This window comes from Rattus rattus, chromosome 13 (assembly GCF_011064425.1).
Source record: "Rattus rattus isolate New Zealand chromosome 13, Rrattus_CSIRO_v1, whole genome shotgun sequence".
NCBI classification, from domain to species: Eukaryota; Metazoa; Chordata; class Mammalia; order Rodentia; family Muridae; genus Rattus; species Rattus rattus.
The window spans coordinates 42,765,926-42,792,612 of record NC_046166.1 but is presented as its reverse complement, the minus strand read 5'-3'; the positions used below and the strand labels follow the sequence as shown (position 1 = coordinate 42,792,612).

Here is a 26,687-nt window from a genome sequence, read left to right as displayed (position 1 = left end):
TACTTGAGCAAGTATTTGTGGAAGACGGACTTCTCCAGCTCTAGAGAGATCTAGGTGGAGAGAAGCTCTACCTCTGGAGAGCTCACCATGTGCGGCACAGCTGATCAAACGCTGACTTTGGGTCCAGTGACCCTTCACCTCAAAAGATGTACAAACTCCGATTCCCTCCGTAAGGACAAGCGATGTCTTATTACACACAGAGTCCAGTAAGGGATATTTTGAGTGTTTATGCCTCTGTGTGTGCACGTGTGTGCAATGCACGTGAGCATTGTTCTATACATGGTGTATACAGTTTCCAGATTCCTTTAAGTCATATTTTGACATCTGCAGGCGACAGCAGCCCGTGTTTAGCTCTCCTTGAGTTGCCTTTGGATACCAAGCACTAGGGCAAGCACTGCCCTTCCCAACTCATGCCAGCTTTCGGAGGATGGTGCGTTGTTCTCTGTGACACTTCCAACAGTTTTTCAATTGCCCCTCCCTGTTGGAGACCCTGTCTCAAACCAAACAGAGCAAAACCTTTTATCCTATTTGTTGCACGACATCCATTTTCGTATTGTGGCTAGAGCCCAAGATCCAACTTTTCGTTCTTTGGTATCGAATTAAATGTCTCTGATTTGTGAGTTGAAGCTTAAAAAGAAAAAAAAAGCACTCTTGGAGGAGCAAAGCCTAAGATAGCTAGATGTTGACTGACGTATCTGTTCACAAGCACAAAGTCGAGACATGAGGCTCAAACTGTGAACTTGCAAGTCAGATGGTAGGAGGCCCGCTGTCACCTCTCACCCATCCCTGATCCTCTTCCAGTTTTAATGCAGACAGTTATGTAAGATTCGGTGAAGTTTATTTTTCTTAGAATTGTCAGACTCATCTTGAAAAGAAAAAACTTACCAAAGTTAGTGTCAGTGAGAGTCTCTCTTACATCCTCTCGAAGACATGTCCTGATTTCAGGTTTTACACTTGGGTTTTTTTCACTTCTTTTGAATCATTTTTGTGCAATGTATAAGACACAGCAGGAATTTGGTTCTCTTGGCATCATTGATTGAACAGAGTGTCTTTTTCCATGCGTCTCCTGGTAGGCACATGCTTTAGAATGGATGCTCTGTTGTAAGGTACCACAGGCAACATAAAATTTTATTTATAAACCTCATGAAAAACACAGGTTCCTCTTGCTGAATCAGGTGATGAAAAAGAAAGAAAGAAAAACCCTTCTCCAATAGAGAGCTGTGAGTGCATATGAAACGATTTTCTAGACACCAGAGAGACGCAAAGTAGCACGGCTCTGAGATTCCATCTCACCACAGTCAGAATGACCGACATCAAGACAGCACACATGGGCGATGATAGGGGTGGGAGAGAAAAGGTCCCTGGTGCAGCCATTGGGATTATTAGTGTGAAAGCTCCTCACATCCTAAGACTGGAAGCACCACAAGGCTCAGCTACACCGCTCCTGCACATGCAAACAACCTGGGGTGGCGGCTGTGACTGTTTGGTTTTTAGACAACGTCCCTCTGTGCAGCCCCAACTCTCGGGGCGCTACAACTCAGAGACCTGTCTGCCTCTGCCTCCTAAGTTCAGAGACTAAAGGTGCGAGCCACCTCCATGCTCAGCCTCCAAAGGGCTGTGCATCCTGCCTCAGAGCTCCTCGTACATCCGTGTACACTGCTGCTCTTCTCACAGTAGAGTGGGAACGGAGTCGGCTTACATGTCCGTCCACGGAAGAGTGGATGATGGGAACGTAGAACATCACAACAGGATTCTACTCACATAGAACTCAGTATGAAGTGGGGGAGCCGGGGGCTTGGCTCAATAGCTATGGCTGTTCTTGCAGAGGAAGAGCAGGTGGGCTTGCTTTGCTCCCACCAAAATGGGTTCGGTTCCCAGCCCCCACATGGCAGCTCACATCTCTCTTTCACTCCAGTTCCAGGGGGTCTGATGCTTTCTTCTGGCGTCTCTGCAGATGAATTTATGGTTCACTTACATACATAGAAGCAAAACACTCATATAGATGCAATAAAAATAAAAAGTAAAAATCTTTTAAAAAATAGAGTTATAAGAAAAAGGATGGAAGTAGAAAACATTTTAAGCAAGGTGAAGGCCCAGGAAGACAGATGGCGGGTGGCCAGGTCTTCTCTCCTAGGTGACTCCCAGCTGCTAATTGTTAAGTTTGTGCATCTGTTAGAGGGTGAACGGGGATAGAGACCGAGGAACTGGGAAAGGGTCCACAAGATGGGAAAGACGAGACACTTTAATGGAGGGTGTGGGGGAAGACAACGGAATGCATGGGACTCCAAAGGAGAAGGGAATTCTTGCGTGAATGTGAACCGCAGTGTAAGGAAAACAGGGAGGTGGGAGAGGAGTGGGGTGTGGCCGTGGACCAACCAAAGCAAAGCTTACAAATCATACAAGCTTACAGGCTACTTCAGAAAAACCGTACAAATAAAAAGAAACCGTTCTTAATTCTTAAGCAAATTCTCAAAAGAACTAAATTTTATCTTTTAATGAGGAACGTCACAAAACTGTAAAGTATACAGGTCAATGAAAGCTAAGGTTACTGAAATTCTGAATAACCAGGCTAGGCTTACTCTGTACCAAAACAACGGTGACAGATTCCATGGTGTCTACACCACGCCCTTACCTGTGAACTTAAGCTACACGATTATAACCCAGTGTAGGCAGTATCTATTGTTTTCACACCTCCCCCCCCCAAATTATAATTATTTGTTCCTTATGGCAAAACTACATCTTGATGACTTTTCAATGGCTGTGGTAAAACACCGTCACCACAGCAGTGTCTAGAATGAAGACTCTGTTTGGGGCTTACTCTCCCCATCACCATCATGGCGGGAAGCATAGCAGCAGGCAAAATGGCCGCTGGAACAGCAACTGAGGGCTCGCCTCAGGAACCACAACCAGGAAGCGGAAAGGGTGCACTAAAAACCACGCATGGCTTGGGAAGCCCCAAAGCCTGCCCCCACTGACATACTTCCTCCGGCAAGGCCACACCTCCTAAACCTACCCAAACAGTGTTACCAACTGGGGATCAAATATTCAGATGCTCAAGAGTACAGGGAAGGCCTCATTCAAACCAACGTGGTGGGGGGTGGACAAGGTCTACCCTGTTCTATAGGATTAAAAGGGAGTGTCCAGAGTCAAATTCACAGTTCTCATCCTCTCAGCTCGCTCCTCCCACACTGCCTCAAGCTGCCTTAGCTTAAAGTGCTGAGACGCTGAAGCCCCTCCCCTTGTCCCCACTCTGCCCCTGCCCTCATTCATTCATTCTATTCGTCATCTGGCTCATTCACCTCAAGAGCGGTGCTCACAAATATTAGCTTAGACCGCTTTCTCTTTGCCCAGTCAACATAACCGTGAACAGAAGTTACGTATGGGAAGCGGTGGCCTTCCACTGAGAAACAGTTTCTCAGTGTAGTTACAGGGTTTCATGCGTGGAGCTACGGAACAATCCTTTATTAACAACCGAACCATGGAGCGGGAGGAGCGGTTCTGTAAGTGCTTATGCGACATATAAGAAGCTCCTGATTTCATCTCCAGAGCTGCAGAAGTCTGGGTGTGCTGGCAAGTGCTTACAGCCCCAGCCCTTGGGGAGCAGAAGCAGGAGGCAAAGCGACCCTTGGCTACAGAGAGAGTTTGAGGTCAGAGATCCTATCTTACAACAACACACCCACTTCCCAACAAAGCAACAAAGAACAGAATTATCATATCGTGGGCTTGTTTTGTTTGTTTGTTTGTTTGTTTTGTTCTGTTCTGTTTTTGTCTCTCGGTGAGAGTAGATCAAAATTAAAGAGCCTCTCTACTCACTTTGTACAGTCTGTCCTCAAAAGCAAAGGAGCTGCGTAGGCGCAACTCAGTGGTAGAGAGTCTGGGGCGCAGGCGTGGGGCCCCGGATTTTGATTGGCAGTGTGAACGCACATAAACGACAAGAAAACACCACAGAGGCCTGGAGGACCGTGACTGAACACAGTCTTGCATTTCCGGCTGTGTTGGGAGCTCTTCCCAAACCAACCAAAGATAAGGGGAACATCTTTGGGTAAATTTCCCGTTCAAAACACAAGAACAAGACCCCCATGGACCACTGACCAGTTCATGCTTCACTGAAAGAAGGGGGCACAGGGTAACACCTCCTGTCCTTGCTGGCAGGAACAATGGAGGTGAGGCTCTTGGTCCTGGTTCAGAATGTTCCCAGATACTCATGGTTAGCATTTCTTCTAGGCTCCACCCCGTAGTAACCTGGCAACAGCCAAGTATGCCTGACTCAGTATAAAAGGGTCTGCTGGCCCCTCTCCCTCTCCCTCTCTCCCCTCTCCTCCCTCTCCCTCTCCCTCTCCCTCTCCCTCTCCTCTCCCTCCCTCTCCCCCTCTCCCCCCTTTCCCTCCCCTCTCCCTCCCTCCTCCTCTCTTTCCTCTCTCTCCTCTGCCTATCTCTGTCTCTAATACCCCTTCAACTTCCCTCCCCATGCCCTAAATAACTCTTACTCTATACTACGTCCGTCATATGAGCCCGTACCTCATAGGGAAGGGATGCTTCAGGATGGACCCACAGAGGCACCCCTTTCCACCTCACCATGCCGCGCCCCTACCAAGCATATCCCTGGCCTTTCTTTTTTTATAAAACACAAAACTCGCCACTTCTGGGGGTGTTGGAAAGGGAACCAGTTCACTGTGGGAGCCCCACCAGTGTTATCGCTCAGTTGTCTGTAAGCTGTGAAGGCGTTTGCACCTCGTCAGCTCCATTATCCTGTCTCCTCCAGCACAGCCACACACAGAGCCCCCTCACTTGCTTTTCTTCTAGAAAACCCCTTCTTTTCACAGCCAGACATTCTGGGTTGCGAATGTTTTGACTTACCAAACCTTCCCAGCAGTGTGCAGGAGACGTTTGGGACGAAATTGCTCGTGACATTCAGTCCCTGTTTCAAATCCAAGCTTTACGGAGGCCTGCTAGGAAAATAGAACTCCCCCTTAGATCAAAGAGATTGGAGTTCCCCCAACCCTCAGGGTTTAAGATGAGGTCTCAGCCCTGCTATATAGATGACCTCGTGACTGAAATCTAATGTTTCCTTGAGGCAGAACTAAGTTTATCAAATCTGGACAAGTCTCTTGCTTTAGAGGTAGACAAATTCCTATATATGTAGCGACAGGCTCTCTCTCTCTCTCTCTCTCTCTCTCTCTCTCTCTCTCTCTCTCTCTCTGGTGTGTGTGTGTTCACACTGCAATATCCTTTATTTGAACCCAGCAGGGAGTGTTCAGGTGTATAATACATGATCGCACATCGTCTCTTTCTGTGGTAGGGAAAAAAAACCCAAAGAGGCTTTTAATGTATTCAGGAATTGTGTTCAGCAAGTTTTTGAGCAGCAGAGAACACATTTATAGGGAAATTAATGATCTGGTGTCTCACCTGTAGCTGAAAAAAAAAAAAAAGAACAAAAATGTATCTTTCTCTGTTAGCATACTGTGACAGACAGATAGATCCTCCTGTCCTTTGGGAGGACTCATTCCTTTCCCAGGTTGCCATTGGAGATCCAGCCCTCCTCTGAGATAAAGCTTCTCAGGGCAGCTTTGATCTCAGGTATTCTTTGCAGGTCAGTCTCCAGAGCTGTGTGGAGAGGGCAGTTACACAGGGGCTTGGTCTTGTAGTGGTTACCACAAAGATCACAAATCCATCTTTAACCTGCTCTTGTCCACGGAGACAGGATCTCGCATTGGAACCTAGGGTTAGGCTGGATGACCAATAAGATCCAGAGATCCCCCGTCTCTGCCGTCTCAGTTCTGAGATCACAAATGTGTCATTTTATCTGGTTTTTTATGTAGATTCTGGGAATTGAACTCTGGTCTCGCGCTTGTGTATCAAGTACTTTATCAAGTTACCTCTCCCCCAGCCCTGTAGATTTATATTAAATATGTCTATAACATATCATCTATACATGTTATCAACCATGTGAATCAAAATCACAACTTTATCTTTTGTTCTACCCCGGTGTGCCTGACTCAGTATAAAAGGGGCTGCTGCTGTGTGTGTGTGTGTGTGTGTGTGTGTGTGTGTGTGAGAGAGAGAGAGAGAGAGAGAGAGAGAGAGAGAGAGAGAGAGAGAGAGAGAGAGAGAACATGCCAAAGCATGGGTGTGGAAGTCAGGAACAACCTAGGGCCTTGGGTGTGAGCCCTTGCCTTCTGTCTTGTTTGAGACAGTGTCTTTATTGGTCCATGTTGGAGACACCGGGCCAGCTGACTACAGACTTCTGATCGTTCCTCAATCTGCTCCTCATCTGGACACAGAGGTGGGTCTATGTATGTGCGTTCTGGAGATAAGAACTCAGGACCTACAGAAAGGGGCTGGGATAAGAGGGGAAGTGGGAGAAACTGGAATGAGGAAAGGGAACAAAAACCATAACCAGGATGTATATACGGGAAAAATATCTCTTTTCTATGAAATGGGGGAAGGAGCAAAGGTCGCACTTAGCAAGCTGAGCTGTTGGGCGGTCCCTGTAGCCCAATTTTAGTGTTTAAAAAGATATGCAATTCACAAGAACTTCAGAGAGAAAATGGAGGAAGAGGATTTGTGTGTTTACCCAGATATTGAGCCTTCTGAATTTGAGTAGGGGTACCAGGAATTAAACCCAGGACTTTAGGTGTGCTAAGCACATGCTATACTACCAGTGACACACCCTAATTCTCAATTTCCAGTTTTTAATTATTGTCTAATTATGAGCCCTAGTCATCTTGCCATTGTTATTACCCATGCTCACTCGAAAACATTAAGCTCATTAATGTTTCACTGTTACATCATATATGTCATATATCATATACATCATGTCCAATATATCATATATGTCATATATGTATTGCTATACCATATATCATCCCCTGTTTTATATAGCTTATGGTATTTTTTTTATTATAGGTGTCAAACTTTTCTGTGGGCAATTCTGGTCTACTGAGAAACACTGTCGCTTAGAAATGAGGTTTGTAGCTGTGGAATCAGAGGGACTCAAGTTCAAAACCTGCCTTCACTCATGGCCGATTGCTTACCTCTGCACGTTACGTCATTGGCCATTGTTACAGGGTTTCAGACAGTGTATGGTCCTCACAGTGTCAAACCCCGTCAGACTAACATTGTGTAAGACAGTCCACGTGACATAGCTCTCCCGGGGCTGTGCAGAAAGCCCTAGGTCAGTCAGTGACAACTGTTACTGTTCTTTCTATGCTCGTGATAATTTTCAGTCCTGCTTCCTGTCCATGCTCACTCAGGGAGCCCTTCCTCACCCCAAGGTTCTAGACTCATTTACCCACATTTCCTTAAATCTATCTTGGCTTCCGTCATCTCTTTCCCTCATTGCTAATTTAAAGTGTTAGCCTTCTTAAGTCTAGTTTTATGTTTTTGTGTAGATGGAATCTCACACATCCCAGGTTGGTCCTGAAAATCTGAGGATGGCCTTGAACTTCTGATTCTTTGCCTTCACTCTTGGATACTGGGGTTACAAGACTGAGCTGCCAGATCCAGTTTATTCAACACTAAGGACGATGTCTTAGTTAGGGTCTTATTGCTGTGAACAGACACCATGATCAAGGCAAGTTTTATAAAGGACAACATTTAATTGGAGCTGGCTTACAGGTTCAGTCCATTATCGTCAAGGTGGGAGCATGGCAGCATCCAGGCAGGCATGGTGCAGGAGGAGCTGAGAGTTCTACATCTTCACCAGAAGGAAGCCAGGAACAGACTGAGCATCCTCAGGCAGCTAGAAGAAGGGTCTCCAAGCCCACCCCCACAGTGACACACTTCCTCCAACAAGGCCACACCTTCTAATAGTGCCACTCCCTGGGCCCAGCGTATGCAAACTTAATATGATGTGTTGAGACAGTATTTTATACAGCAACACTGGTTAACCATGCAGTTCAAACTGTCCCCAAAGTGGTGTTGATTCTCCTGCCTCAGCCTCCAGAGCTGCAACACAAGCTGCTGTATCTCATTGTTTAATTTTGATACTTATTTAATATTATAAGTCACACTTTTCTGGTATTTATCTTCTTAAAATGCCTTTTCTCCATTTTTTTCTCCACTCTTTCAAAGGGACTCTGGAAGAAATGTTTAGGAAATTTAAGTGTTCAATATGAGAACACCATATACCTTTTAGTTTGTCTTAAATCCTTCCCTGTATCAAAGAAAGTTTTGGGGTTTTGTTCCATTCTGTAGAGAGCTGGCTAATCCACTTCCCAGAAATCTTACATTGTGGTTCTACGTCTGCTCTTATTATCTAGAGTTCCTGTTTTCACTGATAGTCTCAAAAGAACATATACACCTGTCATCTGCAAATATTTACCTTTTGTTTCATTTAATTGCCAGACGCATCCAGCACAGCCTTTAAATCGTGTTATGCCAGACAGAAAAGGTACGTTTTAATATCATTATTATTTTATCTTTACACACTAGTAACTATGAACGTTGATGACTTAGATTCTATTTCATCCTCGTTTTGCCGATAAGTAATCCAGGGCATTTAGTAGCCTGATCTAGTTCAGTCCTAGGATTCAAGTCGGTGAACCATGTTCTTCCAGGGTGCAAGTTTCCCCTGCACTTGACGTCTCCGCCTGTCTCACCGAATATCGCCACACGAGGGCACAGTGTGCACGCGCTGTGGGACCACTGGGTCCAAGTTGCGGGGCAGTGGACAGCAGGTGTCAGCAGGCAGCAGTGGCCAAGTGCAGAGAGGGTGTCCTGCCACCGGGAGGGGCTGGAGCGGGGTGAGGGGCAGGACCGCGAAGCAGCCATAAGGATGCAAAGTAGGCGCGGGAGGGCTGTCCCCAGCCATAAAAAGTGGCGGAGAGGGCGCGAGCAGAGCTGGGCACTTGAGGGCGCGGGGCAACAGGATGGTGGCCCTGGCTGTGCTGCGGTGAGGCACCCAGGGGACCATGAAGGGCAATGTCAGCGAGCTTCTCAACGCCTCTCAGCAGGCTCCAGGCGGCGGGGAGGAAGGGAGATCGCGGCCGTCGTGGCTGGCCTCTATACTGGCCTTCATTCTCATCTTTACCATCGTGGTGGACATCCTGGGCAACCTGCTGGTCATCCTGTCTGTGTATCGCAACAAGAAGCTCAGGAACGCAGGTAGGAGCTCCCGGCACCTCTCCCAGCGCTAACCCCCTTGCGGGACACTGAGAAAACTTCAGAAAGTCAGTTTCTGAGAAACGGGACTTCGGATAATTTCCTCTCTAAAGAATAAAGGCTACCTTCTCTTGACCCTGTCCCTCTATAAGATGCCTTGTCGGAGATCATCCACAAGTCTTCAGTCCTTAGGGATGTAAAACTCTGTTCCCTTCAGCACTATCTTTTTACTCTAGTTTTACGATTCGGTGGTTCATTAGATAGGGTCCCTGTTGAGTAAATATTCTCAGGATGCCTTTTCAAATTAGATCTCGTCAGTTGTTTGGATTTGCATACTAATCCGTTTTCCCAACTTCTCTCTAAAGTATGAGAAGATGCACACGCTGCCCAGATGACAGAGGTGTTGTTTGTGCTTTGTTGACAGATAGAGTTTTCAGCTAAGACACCAAGTTGCAAGGTGGTATGGGAAGATGCTAAGGAGGCTGGGACGTGCTTTTGCTCGAGTCAAGTCTGCATTTAAAACAACAAAAAGGAAGTTGTAGCGAGAAATGCATTTGCATATAATTTGGGACTAGAGTTAATTCTGTGTTTGAGTTATACTTGGGGGATCCCTCGAGCAATGAGCTGACCTAGTTAACCTGCATAAGAACAGCCTGGTGGTTTCTTCATGAGCTTTCCCACACCTTCAAATAGTGTCAGGTTGCTTGGATTTCTGTTCCTTGTTTGGAAGTAAATGTTTGGTAGAAGGGTAGAGAGGAAGCCGTTTACTTAAATAGTTGCCCCAAACGGTGTTTCTATCCTAAACCAGGTGGTCGGTGAAACTAAAAACCTGGCAGAGCGTGTCTCCCCTTTGCCCTCGCTCCAGCAACGCTTCAGGCTGTGCAAAGTTTAAGAATTAGTTTGAAGATGTCTAATAGTATGAATTCAGTTTGGCTTGGAAAAATGGGATGACTTCCTTTCGTGGATGATTGGCTAGAACTAGAATTCTGTCCTTAGAATTCAGTAGCTTGGAGGTAGTGTTTACGTAGCATTGATAAAGCCCTAGGTTTGATCTCCACCACTGTAATACGTGAATAGTTTATAGCTCTGAGAAGTAGGAGTCCCTTTCCACGGATTGCATGGGGCTCTGAGCACCCACACAAAAAGCCCATTAGTGTGAGTCCAAGGTCAGGGGTCAGAATCAACCACTTTCCAGAGGACACAGTGGGACTCAGAGTCTTGAAGGCTCAGCAGTGGGTGGATCTAATTCTTGGAGTTTCTGCCAGGAGCTCACCCAACGTGCTCCATTGGTTTCCTATAAAAGGTGTTCATCTTCCTGGTGACTAGGAAAAACACTACAACTGTCCTACTACATGGGACATTATGGGCTAAGTAACTTCTTGAGTGGAGTCCATATACAGTATTCCTATTACTGTACCTCACTGTACAGAAGACCCTTCACGGGTTTTAATGTGCAAAACTTCACAGCATCATATTTACATAACCAGACTGTTTGCTCAAGCACACCATCCCTGAGTTCAAGCCATTTGAGGCTTTGTTAGAGAACAAATAGTGATTTGGAACATAGCTAGAGATGGCTGATGACATATTATTGGATGCCTATGAAAAGTCTTAGAGATGTCCGGTGTAAACCTTTAATCTCAGTACTTGGGAGGCAAAGGCAGCTGGGTCTCTACGAGTCTGAGGCCAGCCTGGTCTACATATTGAGTTCCAGGCAAACTGGGGTTACATAAGAGACCCTGTCTCAAAATAAATGTCTTAACAATTGCTCAATTTATGTATTTGTTCAATTGATTTTGTTGGTTTTAAAAATGGTGTGTGTGTGTGTGTGTGTGTGTGTGTGTGTGTGAGAGAGAGAGAGAGAGAGAGAGAGAGAGAAACAGCAACCTAGACCAGTGGCCCAGTGGCCGCTCTTGCAGAGGACCCAGGTTCGGTTCTCAGCACTCTGATGGAAGCTCACATCCATTGGTATCTCCAATTCCAGGAGATCCTACAGACTCTCTGACATCCATGGGTACCAGGCATGCGTGTAGTACACATACCCACATAGAAGCAAACACTCATACAAATAAAAATAAAAACATATAAATCTTTTTGAAAAGGGGAAAGTTGAGAAACAGAGAGGAAAAAGTAAGGAGGCTAGCACATCTGAATTCTGAAGCAGTTCTTTCCTTCGGAAGTCTGGTGTCATTGCAGAATTATTTTCTCCCTCTTTCTTTTCTCAAGAGACTGTGTTTGTCTTTAATGTCTCCGGGAAGAAATCTCTGATATTTTACTACCTGTGGGGCTGGCCAATCACAACATGCACTGCCTTCAAGCAACCCAGCAGACATGAAAGGTTGACAGACTGTCTGCTCTGCTCCCGTCCAAATTTTGCTAATGAGAAATGATACATCTAAAGTGGGTACAAGATTCTCACTGTATGTACTGCAATCCAGGAAATCAGTTGTGACACAATCTCCCTTTCCACATCTGTCAGACAGGGATAAAACCTACACTCTTGCCCCACACAGAGCTTTGCTGTAATTGTTGCAAGTATCAAATGAACTGATGCAAATGAAAATACTTTGAAAAGGATGGAGAAAGTAACACTAAATAGGCATTTAGTCATCACCACCACCATCACCATCACCATCAGCACCACCACCATCACCATCACCATCACCATCAGCACCACCACCATCACCATCACCAATACCATCACCACCATCATCATCACCATCACCACCACCACCACCACCACCACCACCACCACCACCACCACCACCACCACCACCATCACCATTACCATCATCTGCTTTCTTTTGGTTTTGGCTTTCTAAAAAGCAGAGTTGTAGTTTTCTCTGTGTACGTTATCCCTAATTCAAACTTTTCCTAAAATGATGTCCTGCCTATTCAAAATTCAGTTATCTGTCGATGCCAGCTGTGTAGGATATAAACTAAGGGTGGGTGCGGACAGTGTGTTAGACTGCATAGCCTGCTGGCATTTATAGAAAATTCAGAATTCTACACAGATTCCATACTAGGGTCTCAGTGCTCATGATTATAAGCAACAAGTTAGGGGAAAGGTTGCTGCCGTCAGGAGACATCACACCCACACCATGGCAGACACCATCACAGATGAACTCCTGGAAAACTGAACAAGTACGTGCTTTTGTGGTGCTCGCTGCAGAGGCAGATAGATGCCCCTGCTGAGTTCTGAAAACACTGGAGAGCAGCGACCTCCTTGCTCGTTATGACTTGTGTCCCTCTACGGGAGACCCGTACCATCAGTATTAGTGTTAAATTTGAATGTATAGCGGGGCAAGTAAAACAGCTGTAATTGAAGGGAATGTTGCTCCGCCCCCGGAGTGACTCTCTAGCTGCATACATAGCTGGCCCCGTTCTGTGCCCTCAGTAAGCCTTTGGAAACCACCCATCTTACTCTACATCCCAAGCTCCCTTGAGAGTCGACGTGAATGAGACGGAGTGGGGAGTGGACGTCATGTCAGGGACAGTGTGAAAGCATATAATATGAGCTCTACGTCTCTCAGAATCCTGAACCCCAAGACGAAGCAGTTGAGGATCAAAGACGGTGAACGTGTGTGGTTTCCGTATCTACTCCATGAACAGGACAGTAGAAGGAGCGTTATGGAGCATTCACAGTTTTTGCTTTAATTTTCGGAGCTGGTCTTGAACTAGTGGGCTTCCCTCCACAGAGTAGCTGCGATGGCAGGCGCATGTCCTGCTGTCTTCTCACTCAGCATCTGCTCTGTATTAGACAGCATAAATAGCCCGGAGATGATTTAAAGTGCACAGGCAGATGTGTCGAGTTTCTAGCAGATATCCTGCCACTTGATGTAAGGAACCTGAGCATCTGTGGAGTTGGGCACCACAGGGTCCATGGAACAAATCGGTGTGGTTACCAAAGGAGAGCTGTACAGGAGCATGGATTTCTCTTCAGTCATAGATCCTAATGAGGATGGTGGTGTCGGGTAACATCGGGAAGAGTGGGACTTGCTGAAGCCAGGGGCCCAGAGCCTGTGCAATGAGGTTATAGATAATATCTCTTCTGTGAGGAAGATCTGTCAGCCTCTTCCCCAGTTCTGATGTCCTTTGATTCCCTGATGTGTGTCTTTGGTAAAGACAGCCAACTTATCATAAGTTAGCAGGCTGCCATCTCAGATCCCCCCTCTCTGCTGAAAAAACAAATGACCCCTTAATGCTACCTGCTCTGCCTTTCAAGGAACATTTATGTGCTTTTAAAATTCCTCGGTCTTTCCCTACTTGAGAGAAGCTGACCACAGAGGGTCACTAAGCTTTCTTCAGTGGATGCTCTCTGGTAGAGAAACTATGGGCAAGCTTTAGTAGCATCAGTTGGGGTCTCTGATGATGAGCTAAGGGTGGATATGAGGGACCAATTCTCCTGACTTCGCCAACTTTGCTGGTTTTGGTTGGGCCAAGGGGAGAGAATAGAAGTGTCGTGACTCTCTATCAGGGTGCGTTCACTGGAGAGGACAGCCTCTGTCGGTGGCCAGCTTTGTCTTTCAGTTTATGACAATGTTCGAGAAGAAAACGGCAGAGTTGAAGTTTATGTAGTAGCACATGGCCCTCAGCTGTATGCCAAGGATAATGAAAACCAGCACGCTACCCATTAGAAGAATTCACCAACTAAAGAATGAGGTGTTGTTTTCTGCCGCATTGACTCAGTGTGCCTGCGTTAGGGTCATAAGACTGGCTGGTCACATGGGTTACTAGTGATTCCAACACCAGTGCTCTGGGAGATCTTTGAAAACAACACCAGACATCAAAATACAATACACACACACCAGATAATTGGGGGAAAAAACTGAAGAGAAATTTATTTAAAAATAACAGATAATCCGGGAAAAAAGTTTAAATCATCTTACGCTTTCAGAAGTGTTTTTCGCAAAAATGGATTTTGCGTCTTGTATTTTCTCACCGTGAAAGTTGTGGTGGGCACCAATTATAAAAGAATCAGAATATTAGTAAAAACAAATCCAGCTTCTGGGATGAACTGAAAGCAGCAGGCGGAGCCAGTTTCTCAATATATCACTAATCTAAACTTGGGGTAAAACTTTATTCTTGCCGTGACCTGTAATTGGTTTAACAAAAACTGGTGGTCATTGTTGATTGATTATTTCTGCCTAGAATCAAATAATTTATTACATATAATATATATCTGACCAATGCCAACAATGATATGAATTAGTTTTCCAGTCCAACACTTTGGGAATTTTAAAAACCATATAGAATAATCTGTGTTAAAAGACATTTCCAAGCTTGAGAAAATTAGAACGAGAAACTAATAAAATTGCATTTTTGTCATGCTTTTCACAGAATAGCGTATTTTGGTCTGGTTTCCACTTATTTTCCCATGTAGCAAATCTGGCCTCTAACACTCGGTAACTAAACGCATAGCACAGCCTGCAGTTTTCAAAGCACTCGCCCACAGATCATTCGTCTGCAGCACAGTCTCTCCAGGCAGCCGAGAAAATGTAGAGCCCAAATTCACAGCCAAGGAAACAGTTTTCCTTATTGTAGAACACAGACAACTCAGCACGGGACAAAGCAAAACAAACAAACAAACAAACAAACAAACACAACCCCCCCCAAAAAAAAACAGGAATTAAAGTCAGAGGATCCAAGTTGAGTCTCATGACTACCTTTGTGTGTAGTTTCTCTCAGGGATGAAGCACACAGGTCCTCCATCTAGTCATTAGGGCTAATACTAGTCTCTCACAGCACAACCTAGGAAGACAAAGCTAGAATCCGCCTCCCAGTGGTCTTCCCCACATGGCTGTGTATTTACCTGCTATTTTTTACTTTACATACATAACAGTATTACAGTTTGTCTATAATGCACTCGATGATTAGTTCAATTTAGTTTGTCTTTATTTTTTTAATGTTGATTTAACTTTTAAGTGTTCTATCTGAAAACAAATAGAAAATACACAGTAGCAAAAAGCAAAACCAACCAGGAATAGAAGGGTTGGGAACTATGTCAGTTACGTTTGGTTTTGCTATGACAAATTACCAGTTCAAGTTTTTACTTATGTGGGAAGAGTCATTGTGGCTTATGGTTTCAAAGATCCCAGTCTGTGGTCACTTTGACCCATGTTTTGGGAAGATCATCAGAGTAGCAGGATCACTTCCTTGCAAAAAGGAACAAAGAAGTTAGTGTATAGCAAGGGGGCATAGATAACATATCCCTACAGTCTTGTAACTCAGTAGCATGCTTCTTCCTGCCAGGTTTCTCCTCCTAATGTTTCCATACCCTCATAGCTCATATGTCTGTGGAGACTTCTGCAAATTCTGGCTCATAGGAAGCCTATGTTCCTTATATATTGTTTGTTAAACATCTTGCACATTGAAATCTTCTTTAAAGGGACTTCCGTCATCCTTCAATGTGGAACAGGCTCTATGTGCCCCTGCGCTCCCCTGTGTCATGATAACACCTGCCACGATAACCAATTCTGTGACTGGTTAATGCTGTGGTTGCTTGTGTGTATCTCTGCCCCTCAGTTAACACTGGGAGCTCCTGGTTAGGCAAGAAGGGAAGGGTAACTTGAGATGATGATGATGGAGGAGTTACGGGATTAAGAGCAGGAATGGAGACGGCTACAGTGATGCAGATATCTCATATACCAATTGTTTAGTATTAAAATGTATTATATATCTATTATAATCCTTATATATGTATATGAACATGTGCAACCAAATGTTCCAGAATGTGAGAGCCTGGACAGGTAGCCCCTCAGTTAAGAGCATGTAAGTCTTGCAGAGGATCTAAGTTCAATTCCAAATACCCATGTGGCTCACAACCACCTGTAACTCCAGGTCCAGCGGATTTGAATCCCTCTGTTGGCCTACACAGGTACCTGTACTCAAGTGTCCAAGCCCCTTCTCTATCTATCTATCTATCTATCTATCTATCTATCTATCTATCTATCTATCTATGAACAGAATGTGTAAATGAATTTCTAACTATATAACTCAAGTATATAATCTATAAGACTATTTAAAATAAAGATTTGTCATTAATTCTGTTTTAAAAAACACCTAGGAAACTCTCCAAAGGATTCTGTGTGATCACTATCTTTTACTTTAAGGGAAAGAGTGGAAGAACATAAAGTCTGTTCAGGTTCAGTCCAACTCAATTTTTAAGTTGCAGATTTACAGAACACCGTATCACCTACTGAATTGCCGGCTGAGTGAGAAAACTTGTGCATCTCTCAATACTTATTTATAAGTAATGAGATATGAGTCAAAGGGATGCATAGGCAAACACTGATTTAAAAAGACTAACTGTGTTGATCTTTCTTCCTTCCCTGTGTGTAGAATGTCAGGCTGGCAGAGAGACCCTGCCCTCTGAAACAGAAACACACACGCTCTCTTAGGCTTTCTAGACCATCAAAGATGCACTCAGTGCACACTCCTTAAACGTAGATTGGTGCATGTGCATTTTGTCTACTCCACTCTGCAAAGGCAGCTCTCCGATTGGTACCCACATTTTTCTCACCTCTCAAATAGGTTGGCCAAACAAGTTGACTCACAAGAGAGAACTGGCGTCTTAGAAACTTTCAGTGAAGTTTAATAGTTTTGCAGACAAGATAAGCTTTTAAATTTTTATGGTTGAGATTTCAAACACACCCTCCCCCAGGGAGATGCACATTTATGACAATCAAATTGAAGGGATTACCCTCAAAGGAAGGGACAGGAAAGAGTGCTGAATAGTAGTCGAATTATTCCAGGTAATTGGAGTTGCTAACACGCACGGCTGGGAAGGATGCTTACCTGCCTTGATATTGAGCTGTCTGGGTGTTGATTGAATTGAATATTCATTTGGATAAATATTCATTGTATTCCTACAGCGCAAGCTAGAATATGGTTGACCGTTAAACACTTGACAGTGCGTCAGAGTAAAGGCTCTGTTCTAAATTTGTGTAAAGCACAGCACCTAGAGAAGAGAGAGCTCGGTGAGTCAGGGCACTCACTGCACACGCGTGAGGACGTGAGTTCAAATCTCCTAATGCTGACGTAATTCTTGGACATGGCCACACATGCAACTCAAACATTGGGAAGTAGGGACAGGCAGACTTTAGGAGCTTGCTATCCAGTCAGCCCAGCTGAAACAGTGATGTACAGGCTCAGTGAGTGACCCTGTCTCAAGGAATAAGGGAGGGAGTGACAGAGGACCCGATGTCCTTCTGTGGCTTCCGCACACAGGAAAAATGGACATACATGTGCACACGTCTCACAGATAACTATAAACACATAGCAATGAATACAAAGAATCATAGAACATCTTTAAATTCTTCTTTAAAAGGTTTATTATATGTATGTAATGACACTGTACACTGTCACTGTCTTCAGACACACCAGAAGAGGGCATCGGGTCCTTTTGTAGACAATTGTGAGTCACCATGTAGTTACTGGGAATTGAACTCAGGACCTCAGCAAGAGGAGTCAGTGCTCTTAACCACTGAGCCACTCTCCAGCCCACATCTTTAAATTCTTAAAAAAAAAAAATTGACACCTACTTTCAAAGATCTGACTCTCAGGTACCCTAAAGATTTGCTCACTTTATTTTCAGATTAAAGTAAGGTGAAATTGAAATCATTATATTATTTGTGATTTTAAGTGAACTAAGCCAGGCACAGGACAAGTGCCTTAGAGAGAGGGGTGGTACGGGTTGATCAATGGGGCCTGAGTGACAAAGAACCGAAAGACGGTCTGGTCTGCTAGCTCCATGTACGTGATTAGGAACAGAGGTTGTGTGCTGTGTATCTCCAAATACCAGAAAAAGGGCTTTGGGAAGTTTTTAATCACAAAGCAAGGGCCTATCTTTGGGTAAATGGAGACAGATACACAGTGTGTAACGTGAAGTCCATTCATCACAAGCTGTCTCTTCAATTTGCATAGTTTCCGTCTTTATGCAATCACTGAAAATATTTTATTTAATAGATATATAAGAACAAAGCATAAATAAAGATATAGGAATCAAAACATGTTAACACAGCAGAACAATTTCTTGGCTCAAAGAGGCCAGAAGACAGTGTTGATCCCTTGGAGCGGGAGTTGCAGGTAGCTGTTGACTGCTAGGTGGGTTCTTCAGACTGAGCTCAGGTCTTCTGCAAGAGCAATAAGCATTTTTGCCACTGAGCCATCCATCTCTGCAGTCTCTTAAAAGCCCCTTCTATGGAAATCTTACTTCACACTGTTTTATTGCTAGTTTTTTTTATCTTCCATGCCCTAGCCTTGATTTAATTTTAATATGTAAATAGGCATCATAATTTTTCTTCCTGTAAATTATGAGGATGATTCTGTTTGGGATTTAGCAACTTAGAGCTATTATTTAGTATAATTAATTTCTTTTTTTAACCTGGTCTTTTTTACTAAAAGATTCAAGATTAGGGAGAAGAAGATAAGGACCCAAAGACCACCGCCTTTTATGGAGTTAATGCTGTTTCCATCATACTTTGTTAGTGTGGTTGAAATATTACCTTTTTGTTTCAAAACGTTCAACCCAATTCTTGAATGGGAATAATAGGCAGATCTCAGTAATTTGTTATCCTCTAAAGGAAAAAAGGCTGAAACATAATGTCAATATTTTATATTCCCTCCAAACTGTCTTTCTGAGAGAAGTGTAGCCAAGTGCAGAAATTACACAGGAGGATTTAACGGCCACTGAGATCTAGAGTGTACCAGGAGGGTGTGCACTTTGCTTTATTTTAAAGGGATTGACTGTTTCTCAGTCTATTTTGTTGTATGTGTGTTATAGTCATATGGCAAGTGAGACACTCTCTAACTTTCTCTACATCAGCAGACATCGGATGGGGAGACCGGGACACCGCGAAAGAGACGGAAAATCTGGACGCCACGGAGGCAGGAGGATAGCGAAATTCTCAGACGGATACAGTGCAGCATACAAATGTGATATTACATGAAGGCTATGATGTGGACAGCGTACACAAACCCTGTTTTCCAAGGACAGGTTAGCATATAAGCAGTGTGTTAGGCAACACCGAGTGCTAAAGAGAAGTTCACATAGTATGTGGAGAGTGGGTAGCGTCCCGATATGGGTAGAAAGTAGATTAGAAATGGACTGGAAGGAAGGAGGCTGTGCCGAGGCCAGCTTTGCTTGAGCATTTAGGTGAAAAGGCCGGTTGGCAGCAGCAGGAGTAGCGTTTAAGATAGTGGAGGTATGCCCATTACTGTGGGATCATCAGCCTCAGCAGACCTGGGTTTCAGACAAGACATCCTGCAAAACAGAACACATGGTTCCCATCAAAGGGAACAGAAGTGAGAACCGAGTATTCACCCAAGGCAAAGTGCAGTTCATACACTTGCTTGGTCCCCACCAGTGCCACTTTCATCTCGGTTTACGACAGGGCAAGGCACTGGAGGCTCTGGGAACTCTGAATTACCAGAGTTAAGATGAGCGGATAACGGAGAACGCTAGGCTGTGAATCCAGGTGGAAACTCGTTTCTATACTTGGGATGCAGATTGCATCTAGGCTGGGCTCAGTGTTCATGAGAGCCACAGGCAGAATCCTGGACTACACTGTTTGAGAGGGGCACTGCTTCTGTGTGAGCGTGTGCGCTTCTGAGTTGCTTTGCAGGGGGCGTGGCCACACCCAGAGAGGAGGAAAGGAGCAGAGATCAATGCCAAGAATCATTTCGACTCTATCTTTCTCCCTACTAAGTTTGATTAGTTTATGTGAGCGACTAAAGTAAGAAGTTTCTCATTTTCCACCAGGAAGCCGGTGGCTTTCTTAGAGAACCACCTGAAGTCATCACAGAACTGCGGGGCCGTCTCAAGTTCTTGAACATTGTCATAAACTGAATGACAAGGCTGGTGGCTCACTGAGGCTGTTCCTCTCCATCCTGATAGAGAGAGTCACGACCATTCTAATCTCTCCCCTTGGTCCAATCATAACCAGCAAAGTTGGCTAAGTTAGAAGAATCGAGCACTCATACCAACCCTTAGCTCATCATCAGAGCCCCCAACTAAACTTCACCCACAGTTTCTCTATCAGAGAGCATCCCACCTAAGAAAGCTTAGTGATTCTGCGTGGTCAGCTGCTTCGTCCTCTCTCAAGTAGGGAAGCCTTGAGGGGTTCTTAAAGCACATAAATGTTCCTTGAAAGTCAGAGCGGATAGCATTAAGGGATTTTTTTCCATCAGAGAGAGGTATATATGAGATGGCAGCCTGCTAACTTAGGATAAGTTGGCTGTCTTTTCCAAAACACGCATCGGGAAATCAAATGATATCGGGGCTGGCGAGAGCCTGACAGATCTTCCTTATTAAAGAGGTGTTACATAAACTTAAGTCTGAGAGCTGATCTGTCGTGGTTAAGGTGGGGTTTGACAGGGGTTCCCTAAGATGGCCAAGAAAGCAACACACGGCAAGGAAGAGAGTTAGCAAGGATGGGATCTCGGGTAAAGCCTGGGCCTAGCTTAATCTACAGCTCCAAGCCTCTGTGCATAAACCCATTCACAGCTCTGACCTTGCTTGATGTAAGGCTTGTGTCTCCCTCTATCAGCCATCGGTCACCGAGGGCCATCTCTGGGGAACCAAACCATTGCGAGCCTATAGGGATCATATGGGTCTCAGATATTTCAGAGAGAAACAGGGCCTCTTGACAAAGAGGATCTGAGATGGGCACTAGCAGCAACCCTGGCAAGGCTTAGTCAGACGGAGCTTACCGCTGAGCTTCTGCAGCCAACGTTTTGAAAAGAGCACATGGGAGAAAACCAGCTCTCTTCATATTACAGCGATGTACAGGTTGTCATGGTGAAAGGGTTAATGTGACAACTTTAAGGGCAAAAGCCTAAAGTCCAGGCCACAATGGCTGTGTCAGCATGATGACTTCACCACGTGATACAGAAGCGGTTATCCAAAGGCAAACCAGAATGAGGTTTGCATGGGACAGATTTCTCTTAAGCAACAAAGTGATTAACGAACCATTAAAAATCTGGCCCGTATCAGAGAAAGGACTGAAAGAGCTGAAGGGGCTTGAGACCCCATATGAACAACAATGCCAACCAACCAGAGCTTCTAGGAACTAAGCCACTACCCAAAGACTATACATGGACTGACCCTGGGCTCCAACCTCATAGGTAGCAATGAATATCCTAGTAAGAGCACCAGTGGAAGGGGAAGCCCTTGGTCCTGCCAAGACTGAACCCCCAGTGAACGGGATTCTTAGAGGGAGGGCGGTAATGGGGGGAGGATGGGGAAGGGAACAACCATATAGAAGGGGAAGGGGAGGGGTTTGGGGATGTTGGCCTGGAAACCGGGAAAGGGAATAACATTTGAAATGTAAATAAGAAATACCCAATTTAATAAAGTTGGAAAAAAAATGTGGTCCGTGACAGGATATTCTTAAAGTCTCATCCAGCTGACTTCATAGCGGAACTACATCAGTGTCTACGAACCACTTCAAAGTCCCAAGCATGAAAAGTACAGTGAACACCTCTTCTGTGTCAAGTAAAAAAACTTTTGTGACTCATGCTGATCCAAGACTGTATGGGGAAGAGAATTCTGGAAACATTGTTTGAATTTGCCTCAAGTGACTAGCAGCATCAAAACAGTAGATTCCCCTCATGGTGCTTTGACAGGTAGATACTTATTTTAGTCAAAAAGTAACTTCCTATTAAAGAAGATACCGAAATGACGCCTGACAAAATGTCACTGAAAACTGGAGCATAGGAACTCTCTTCCCCTACCACAGTCACATTCTAATCCATCTTTATGTGAGCTTCATTATTTTTCCAGTCGAATCACGGTCGTCATTTACACCCTACAGTTTACTGAGATACAAGCTTCACTTCTACTGCAAACTGGATGGCAGGCCAATATCCTAAGGGAAGAGAAAACAACGGCCAGTGGCATCACAACGTGGTAAACGAGAAATGGTCATAATTATTTTAGTGCTCATCTCCACAGTTGGTCACGTGATCATTATGAATAGTTTTGAGTGCTATCCCCCCCCCATTTTTCTCTTCCCTCCACACACTGTGGTCCCTTACCTGTTCGGGTGGCTCATATATTTACTTCTAAATCTCTGGGAAATTGATATTTCTACCTGATTTGGGCTATTTTAGCTTTCTATTGGATTTATTTGCAGGATCTAGGAGTGCTAAAACTTCCTAGGGCTTTCTTGCCTTTAAGGTATACTTTATGAGTATTATTGTATAACAACGACCCGTCTTCCCTCTTAATAATTAAGACCAATTGCAGTAATAGTACCACCCCCCTACACTCAGCCATTGACTCACTGAAACGAAGAACCTGAAGTATATAAGTGTCAGTTTGTATTTCCAGTTTAACCATGGCTCATCTGCTGAAGTCTTCCTCAGAACTAAGATTTAACCTATCCAGGCTCCCTGGGCTTTGCCATTACAGCACGATGTGCTTGGTGATCTCTTCAGGTGTTGGGTCAGGTTGGTATGTCGGGTGCATATGGCCTGTGGGCTGCAGGTTGACAGCTTGCTAAGCCAAAGGAACCTAAAGTTGCAAGGACAGGAAGCAGGCAGTTGGTAAGGAGTCTCTAGGGTGGTTGTGAAAGGAAAAACTAAAACATCCATTCTTGATTTGATGAGCAGTGAATCTTTGGTATGAGGTTAATGACACTGTGACACAGGAATCCCATCCCGGGATATGGAACATGGGGTGATGCAGTTGGTTTTAAAATGAACCTTTGAAACCAATATTCTAAGACAGGAAACATAATAGGTTCAGTGAATTCCAGGAGCACGGTTCCATTATTGAACAACAAATCCCTTAGTTTGAACCATGCTGTGAGAAATTTCATCGTGGTGGACAAGGCATTCTGTCAGGAAACACCATTCACTTTTGTTAAAGTCAGAACAAAGTCTTTGCTACCCCAGTAATCCCAGGAGTAACAAGGGGAGGAGACCCGAGCCTGGGCCCAGTTAGGAGGGGGAAGGAGGGGTATCTTTGCCTCTCCTTTTCCAAGGGCAGATTTTTGACGGTTGTTTGTACACCTAGGTTTTCTCCATGTTAGACTGTACTTACAGAGACCGTGTGCTTGCTCCTCGTGCCTGTATCTCAAGCATCGTGCACAGCGACTTTTGCTCGAGTTTGGCCATGCAAATTATATTATTTCCTCTGGCAACTAAAACACAATCAGCTTTGATTCAAAGTCCTGTTTTCATTAATTCCAATTAATGCAAAGTGCTCACGATGTGAGAAACACATGGAAAGCTTTCAGAAAAATCACCACTAAAGAGATTTCTTTGTGTGACTGTTTGTGTGCATATGTGCATATGTTTTTTGTGTGTTTAGCATGTGTGTGCATATGTATGCATAGGTGTATGTATATGCATGCATGTATAACACGAGTGTGTGTGGTGTATGCATAGGTGTACGTATATGTATGCATGTATAACACGAGTGTGTGTGTGTGTGTGTGTGTGTTGGCCACAGGAAAGCATTGGCCGCCGTAGTGTTTGAGACACCGTCTTCCAGTGAACCCAGAGCTCCACCCCTCTAGCACTGGGAGTGTGCGTGTGTGTGTGTGTAGTTGTCCGTGCCTGGCATTTGACCTGGTCTGGGGGTTATTAGCTCAGGTCCTCCTGTTTCTAAAGCAGTCACCTTAGTTGCTGTTCTGTCTCCCCAGATTCTTTAAAAGTCAGTCCTTAAAAAGCTGGTGATAGAGTTGCAACTAAGGGGTTAATGGTAAATTATTTTTCTCCGCAGGTAATTTTAAATTATAAGCGAAATACCTGAATTCTGGAGTCGGTGCATTTTAGCGCAAAGTATTTAATAGTGCAAAATGACGTGTTATGTGTGGTGTTCAGCTGCACACTGAGGTAGCACCAGAAAAGTGCATTTAACCCAGAGTGTCATGTGGTAAATGGCTTCGTATAGATTTACTTTTAAAGAGCTTAAAATTCAAACCACAGACCTTGTCACAGTTGCTTGGATTTTTTTTTTTTTTTTGGTGGCTTTGATCTTTCTTGTCATTTACAGCCATTATGCCTTATTATTATTCAACTAATTGCATTGATTAAATCATTAATTCTTGAATTAATTTCAATTAATGTTTGGGAAATACAAATGTTTGGGGAGGGGGAAATAAGCCAGAGATTTTATGTAGATGTGTCTGTCAGGTAGCTTTGTCTCTTCCTTCTGGGATGTTTGTGTTTTTAGGGGATTCAGGGAAGGAGCTTCCGTCCTTCCTTCCTTCTGTCTTTCCTTCTTGCCTGCCTGCCTGCCTGCCTTCTCCCTCCCTCCTCCTCCCTCCCTCCTCCCTCCTCCCTCCCTCCCTCCCTCCTTCCTTCCTTCCTTCCTTCCTTCCTTCCTTCCTTCCTTCCTTCCTTCCTTCTTTCCAGGACACTACTAGGTAGGAGCACTATATCCGTTAGTCACAACCGTTGACATTTTAAAAACATTTATTCTTCTGGGGGGGGGGGGTTGGAGGTGAGTATGGTATACATGTGTGAGTATGTGCACGTGTGTTCGGAGTGTGCACCTGTGTTCAGAGTGTGCATGTATGTTCGGAGTATGCATGTATGTTCTCTCTTGTGGAGGCCAAAGGTTGGTGCTGAGGGTCTTCTCCCAGTGTTTCCTCCTTAGTTTTTGAAGCAGGGTTTCTCCTGACCCAGAGCTAATCTGTGGGCTGGAGTGAATGGACGATCAATGCGCTCCAGTGCCCCCCTACCTCTGTTTCTGTTACATCGATTACAGGTGTGAGCTACCGTGCCTCATTCTCCGCATGGGCACGGGGGATTCAGAGTTGGGTCCTTGTGCTCATGGGTCAAGCCTTTTCCACCTGAGCCTATGAGGTCATGCCCTCTAGCCTCAACCCTGTGCCATTCCACATAGGTTAATATTCTATCCACTCTTACAGACAGACATCAAACTTGCTCTTGATTTTGTTACAGTTCTTTTTCCTGTCTGTCCCTACACAGCACCCCAGAACCCTTCATATGCATCTGTGAAGCTCTTATCAAATGGAATGTATTTTAACCTATTTAAAATTCACGGCAGTATGAATAAAATAATTCTGACCTCTTCAAAGAGGGGGCTTCTCATCTCTGGTTGGGCAAATAAGAAAAGGATGTGGATGTGTCTGCTTTGGATGGGCTTGGGAAAAAATTAATCAAAATTTCAAAACTGGATTGAGGAGGCATTTAAAAAAGAAGGGATATTAAAAATGAAGCCTTTATAAAAATCCTCAAAAGGAAAGAGTATAAAGGTGAACGTCTCGTAAATTCAGCTAGAGTTCTTTTTTATACACTGAAAATGAGTCCAGTTATGACATCAGTGCAGATGATTACACTTATTGGGAATATGTGGGATTTAATGCTCTCATCTTAAGCTATTCATAAATACAGGAGAAGTCCTATCTCTCATTCTGCCGGAAATGGCCGACTTTTATATGAGTTGGAGACAGTGTACAGTGCTTGGCATAAACGGCGTCACCTAAGGCTCCCTTGACTCTAGGAGGGAGACACTATCACGCACCTCGGTATCACAGAAGAGGAAATGGAAACTGGACAAAGTGAAACGACTGGGTCGAGTTTCATAGCCAGTGAGGGATGATGCCAGCATTCAAATCCAGAAACTGAGGGTGGCGCCCTTCCCTCTTGGGACAAAGGTAGAATAGCCTCCAACCTCAGAAGCTAGAGGGCCTTTGAAGAACTAAAGAGATCAAAGCCCTTGAATTTAAGGAAGCCATCTGAGGCTGACGTGAGAGATAGGGCGATGTCACACTTCTCACGTGCCATCCCAAAGGAAGTCACGAAAGTTTGATGACCTTGAGACTTTTTAAAAGAAGGGAAACTAGTCTAAAATTCAATGTTTTGAGATATGGAATGTTTTGGAGACACAGAAATTCTTAAAATGGATCTGACTGAACAAAGGCAGTGTTTGCACTTCTTGGTGGCATTTATTTAATTTATTATTTCTTGATATCTATGGTTTTGGGTCATGCAAGTTGTAGAAATAGTTCTTTCTCTCTTGCTTTGTCTCTCTCCCTCTTTCCCCCTCCTTCCCTCTCTTCCTTTAGCACATGGAAGTGTATGCTGTATGAACATACAGACTTGCACACTTGTATGGGTGTATGCTCATGTGTGTTCATGAATGTGAGGGTAGGGCTTGATACTGGGTATTCTTTAGTCACTGTACAACTTATTCATTGAGACAGACTCTCTCAATAGAACTCAGAGCTTGCCACTGGCTAGCTTGTTTGCTCTGGGCTTCCCATGTCTACACCTCACTTGCACTGGGACTACAGGCAGGCATCCAAGCCCATGGTGCTTTTGAATGGGTAAGGAGAATCCAATCTCCAGTGTTCAAGCTTGCATGGCAAGTTGCCCTGGCTATCTTTCTAACCTCCCTTTCTCTAGCATATGCTCAATGATGCAGAGTGTGCCATACTGGTGTTAACCTGTGTTTTCTGCATCTTTCTCTCTCAGGGAATATATTTGTGGTGAGTTTAGCTGTGGCAGACCTCGTGGTGGCTATTTACCCGTTTCCCTTGGCACTGACGTCTATACTTAACAATGGATGGAACCTGGGATATCTGCATTGTCAAGTTAGTGCCTTC

At 44.5% G+C, this 26,687-nt stretch overlaps 1 protein-coding gene across 1 annotated transcript in view; it reads left to right on the top strand.

The window, feature by feature from the left end:
* Positions 1-8,707: 8,707 nt before the first annotated feature.
* The window catches only part of Mtnr1a (melatonin receptor 1A), a 19,226-nt gene continuing 1,246 nt past the window's right edge, over positions 8,708-26,687 (top strand). The window contains exons 1-2 of the mRNA XM_032919339.1: positions 8,708-9,105; positions 26,557-26,687. The exon at positions 26,557-26,687 is cut by the window's right edge and continues 1,246 nt beyond it. Coding sequence (XP_032775230.1) covers positions 8,913-9,105; positions 26,557-26,687 — 324 coding nt within the window. The 5' untranslated portion in view covers positions 8,708-8,912. The remainder of the gene's footprint in view (positions 9,106-26,556) is intronic.